The sequence below is a fragment of the Sapajus apella genome, unplaced genomic scaffold (genome assembly GCF_009761245.1).
Source record: "Sapajus apella isolate SASKATOON/1434 unplaced genomic scaffold, GSC_monkey_1.0 scaffold14, whole genome shotgun sequence".
Taxonomy (NCBI): Eukaryota; Metazoa; Chordata; class Mammalia; order Primates; family Cebidae; genus Sapajus; species Sapajus apella.
The window spans coordinates 14751497-14757182 of NW_022436954.1; the positions used below are offsets into that span (position 1 = coordinate 14751497).

The 5686-nt window shown below is 35.9% G+C and overlaps 1 protein-coding gene across 1 annotated transcript; it reads right to left on the reverse strand.

The window, feature by feature from the left end:
* Window positions 1–358: 358 nt before the first annotated feature.
* Window positions 359–3341, reverse strand: LOC116554562 (olfactory receptor 4A5-like). Its single transcript, XM_032282479.1, has 2 exons — window positions 2412–3341; window positions 359–370 (listed from the first exon to the last, which is right to left on the reverse strand). Exons 1-2 carry the CDS (start codon window positions 3339–3341, stop codon window positions 359–361), a joined length of 942 nt encoding a protein of 313 aa, XP_032138370.1.
* Between the last annotated feature and the right edge of the window lie 2345 nt (window positions 3342–5686).

Consider the following 5686-nt stretch of genomic DNA (forward strand, 5'->3'; position numbering starts at 1 on the left):
AGAACTTTCTCATGTAACCAAATACCACCTGTCCCCCAATAACTTGTGGAAAAATAAAAACATAAAAATAAAATAAAATAAAATTCTCCAGAAATTTCTGCATTTGAAAGTTAAGTAAATCACTTTTTAACACCCTATTGGTAAAATAAATTACAATGAAAATTAGAAAATATTCTGAGCTTAATGTTTATAAAAATATAACCTACCAAAGCTTGTAAAAGTAGCCTAAATCTTAGTTGTATTATAGAAAATAAAAAAGACTAAAAAACTAATGCACAAAACTTTCTTTCAATAACACATTTCACTTAGCATAATACACCCCATGTTCATCTATGATACCGTAAGTGATTTAAAAGCATCAGATTATGCCCTATAAATATATAATATTATTCATTAATTAAAAGTGAAATAAAATCTTGAAAGTCCTCCAGGTCCATACACATTGTCCAAAAATGGCAGGATTTTCTTCTTTTTTAAGGTTGAATAATGTTGTATTATATATTATTTTTATAATATTGTATTATATATAGGTACAAATGTTGAGTTATACAGAATGCATAAATTCTGGTAATATAAGGTACAGCATGACTATAATTAATAATATGATACTAGGTATACAGATACATAAATATCATTCTATATAGAATACATATTTTCTTTACCCACTCATCTTTGATAGACTTTTAATATCTTGACTACTGTGAATAATGCTGCACTATACATGGAAGTGCAGGCATCCTTCAAGATACTGATTTCATTTGCTTTACATATATTACAAAAAGTCACATTGCTAGATGATATTTTTATTTTAATTTTTTGAGGAACCTCGATAGACTTCCTACAATGGCCATAGCAATTTACATTTCCAATAACAATGAACATGAGTTCTCTTTTCTCTGCTGAAACATAAATGCCACATGATCTCACTTATATGTGCAATCCAAAACAAGTCAAATTCATAAAAGCCAGAGACTAGAATGGTGGTTGCCAGGGACTGGGGCTGAAGAAAATGAGAATGTTGGTAAAAGGGTACAAAGTTTCAGTTATGCATTATGATAAATTCTGAAGATCTCAAGTACAGCATGCTGATCATAATTAGTAATACATATTGGATACATGAAATTTGCTAAGAGAATATACCTTAAATGTTCTTACCACAAATGAAGGTAACTATGTGAGATAATGGATACATTAACTAGCTTCATAGTGGTAATCACTTCCAATGTATACATTTATAAAACATCATATTATACACTTTAAGTACATATAATATTTGTGAAATATACCTCAATAACACTAGAAGCAACAAGAACAAACTATGCTTGAAAGACAACAGAAGATGTTACCAATCTGCTTGGTATGGCAAAAGCAGGTTAAACAGGACAAATGCTGCACAGTACTCTCTCAGGAAGGCGGTCCTGAAGCACTGAAGTGAAGCAAAGCATCCCAGTGAGCAGTATTTTGGGGATTAAGTGTGGCTGTCCACTTCATGTATAAAGAGATATTTTTGGGTTATGCATCCCCAAAGATTTGCGAACATGGATAGCAGATTTGATAAGATATTGAGAAAATTGGAAATTTAAAAATGGAAAAACGATTACAAAGCAGTTGGAGTAGTATGAATATCCCAGAATGGGCAAAAATGCAACAGTGAGTTTCCCACATAAATGCCTATCAAAGAGAATGTACTGCAGAGGAGGCCTACAGAAATCGGGTCAGCAACATGAACTATAATTCAGCAACATGAACTATAATTTAGATGTCAGTTGGGCTTTTTTTTTTCCCAGTCACATTTGTAGTACCCATGGCAGCAATGAATACTTTACAAGGATTCAAAGAAGAACAAAATCTGTCTTTCACCATAACTTCTCTGGCTACTGTCAGTGCTCAAGGTCTAAAACATCATCAGCAATATCCATCACTGATTCCCTAACATGGTGCAAATAGCAAGGGAAACCAGCCAACAATTCTGTGACAGCTTACTTCATTGCATTATATTATATATTCTGGTTATATAATTGTCCCAGTACTTTAATCTTATTATTATTCAGGTGAAGTAATCCATTATCCATTGCCCTGGTACCACAATCATTGTCATTTCTAACTAAGGGATACATTTTCTAGTAAATGGAGTAAAGCAAATTACTCACCATAGAATTCACATCTATGACCACATTTCCCATCACCTAAAGATATTGTCTAGATAGAACACTGGAAGGCCTCAGCCTCCTGAGTGACTGGGACTACAGGTGCGCACCACTAGGCCTAGCTAATTTTTGTATTTTTATTAGAGACAGGGTTTCACTATATGGGCCAGGCTGGTCTTGAATTCCTGACCTCAGGATCTGCTGGCCTCAGCCTCCCAAAGTGCTGAGATTAGAGTCATGAACTGCTGCATCTGGCCACAATACCCTTATCCTAACTACAGTTAAGTTTTTACACCAGAGTTTTTTCATAGCAATTCTCATCTCTGAATTTCTCAGTGTGTATATAAAAGGATTCAACATGGGTGTGATAACTGTATAAAACACAGTCAGGAATTTATCAATAGGAAAGTTTAAAACAGGTCTAATATACATGAAAATACAGGGAACAAAAAACAGGACAACCACAGTAATGTGTGAGCTGCAGGTAGACAGGGCTTTGCGCCTCCCTTCCTGACTGTAAGTTTTAAGGGAGTTTAGGATGACTCCATAGGAGATTAGCAGAAGGGTGAAGATGACCATACAGATTGCTCCGCCATTGAAAACCACAGTGAGGCCTATAAAGTAGGTGTCAGTGCATGCCAGTTCCAATAATGGGTACATGTCACAGACAAAGTGGTCAATGACATTGGGGCCACAGAAAGGGAGACTGTACACAACAACAATTTGAAACACAGAATGCACAAAACCCCCGGTCATGGCCAGCACCAACATAAGGATGCAAACCTGTTGATTCATGATGGTCAAATAGTGCAGGGGCTTACAGATGGCCACATAGCGATCATAGGCCATGCCCACCAGAAGGAAGACCTCACTACCACCAAACAAGTGGTCTAAAAAGAGCTGGCCCATGCAAGCTCGGAAGGAAATAGTCTTTTTATCACAGAGTAAGTCTAGAATCAATATGGGAGAAATGGTGGTGGAATATGCAGCATCTATAAATGACAGGCAGACAAGGAAGAAGTGCATTGGGGAGCCCAAGGAAGGACTAGCAATAATAGTCACCACAATGAGCAGGTTGCCCACCATTGTCACTATGTATGTGAGTAAAAACACGACAAATAATGCTTTTTGCACATCAGGATCCTGCGTGAGGCCCAGGAGGACATATTCTGTAATGTTGTTACTCCGTCCCATTTACTCTTCTCTAAGGCTTGTATCAGAGTTGAGAGCTCAGGAGGGGAGGACCTGTAATGAAACAGTGAACAGGAGCATGAATACATCCATGATGTCACGGAGCACATCTTCATCTTTATGTCCTCAACAGCGATTTACGCACAATAAACATTTAGTAAGTCTCTATTGAGTTCCTCATCACCTCAAAGATTCTGGTTTGAGCCTACAGGTAACACATTCTGCTGCTACGTTTTAGTGAATGTTATGTACAGAAGAAGAGTTAAAGTCCCCACAGCCATTCATACATTTCATAACTCCTTATTTAAAACATGTTTCTTGGCACAACAGTTAGCTATGGTGAATAGGCAACAGAAATTTACTTTTTGGTGGTGGTAATAAACTCTACATAAATAAATTGTCATAGATTCATTTCTTTGAGTTTGGAGTTGTGGTGGTGTCTTTATGATCAGTGTAGTATCAAAAATAACATGCTCTGAAATATCTCACTTAGTACTGTGGAATTCTATGATTAGATATTTGGTCCTTCATGCCTCAAAGGCCGTTAAGTCTTTATGAATATCTAATAAAATGTCAAAAGACTGGACACTGACCTGTATAAATAGTAAAATATTATTTATCACATTCTTCCCTCTAGCAATTACTTGGTCTGACCCTCTCTTCACCTTATGAAGAGCTGTAAGTCTCTAAATCATATCCTTGCCTATTTCATAATTGTTTATCACACGTACAACAATATCCTGATTTTCAGCAACTAATTTTGAACTCAAGTGAACTAACTCATGACTATCACCAACTGCCACATTAGTAGTGAGTATTTTTTCTGAATTTTTGGGGTGAACTAGATGGTGAGAGAGGAGAAAATAGACACTGTACAAAGAGGTACAGAACAGTGGGATATGGTTTTATTTGTAACACTATTTAGATACTGAGAGCACAAAAATAAACCTTAGTGTCCAGATTCAAAATAATACACAGTAGAAGAGAAATTGCAAGATCAATGTAAGGCAGCATGAATTTGAGTCATTATCTGGATGCATTTATGAATATGGCTCTGTTTTCTTACTGGAAAACAGTGTGATTACATTAGACGAATTCAGAATCCTTTCTAGTCACCATCTCCAAAACTGTTAGTGCACCTCTCCTTTATTCTATTCTGCTGATTTTTTTTCATTTTTCACATATTTATAATTAAAAAGCAATTTCCAAGCTCATGACTGTTACATGAAAAATAGTAGTCAGTTGTAGATGTTTCATGGTTAAAGTGAGTAAATAATAACTACAAATTTCTCACACAATATGTGCCTCTTTAAAATTCAAGACATGTTTGGAGAGAAAGTGTAGCGTGTGGTGAAGAATGTGGACTTTGGAGCCACACTGCCTCAGCTACAACCCCAGCTTTACCACTTACTATGTGATTTTGGGCCACTTACTAAACCTCTCTATGCCTCACTTTGATTTAAGACCTGTTGGGTCTTAAATCTATTATAAAACTGGCATATTTAGTTGTAATATATAGTAAAGTGTCTAGAACATTGGCTGGCATCTGGTAAAGCCTCAATAAATCGTAGCTATTACTCGTGTTCCTGAATGCTTCACTGTGAACATTGGATCAGAACTCATCATCTGGATCTTTGTCAGTTTGAAAAGATTTATAGACATAGTCCCAGAATAGTACAAGAAGACACCTATAATTCAGGAAAGGCTTTTGAAGTACACAATATAATTGCCCATCTTAGGAATTATCCATTTAATTATGTAAGAGTATTGATTTTTATCTGTGATAGAAGGTACCTGACAAGATCAGGTAGAATTATAGTAGAAAAGTTTGACCCCTCATCAGAGGAAGACTAAATGGTAGAAAATAAAAGAAAAAGAGGTCAAATCAGAAAACAGAGAAATTATAATAAATAATACACATAGGTAATGAGAAGGTTAAGGTTAATGTGATAATTGAGGCAAGTATTCTCCTGAAAATTTTCTTCAGAAAGGTTTTTTTTGTAAGGAAATAACAGAAGGACAACATCCAGTGGGTCTCTGTGGAGAGTCAAGAGGCTTCTTGAGATAGTCAAACAAACACAGCCCAGATCGTAGTAAGCAAAAACAAAGAGAAAAGAAAAAAGAAAACTCAGAAGAAAACAAAACACATTGATCGCTCAAAGTCTCAAGATCTGATGGTTAAGGACAAACTTAAATTACAGAGAACATGGGACCAGTAGAGACACAAACTCAAACTTCCTGATAATTCACTAGTAGGAAAACTGCAGAATTACTACACCTCAAATGTAGACAAGATTATTGCATTTACAGAGATCTGGCAGTGGAAGAGGATGTGCACAGGGAGAGTT

Excerpts from the sequence above, each read along its gene's own strand:
- LOC116554562 (XM_032282479.1), bottom strand. The coding sequence starts at position 3,341 with ATGGGACGGAGTAACAACATTACAGAATATGTCCTCCTGGGCCTCACG.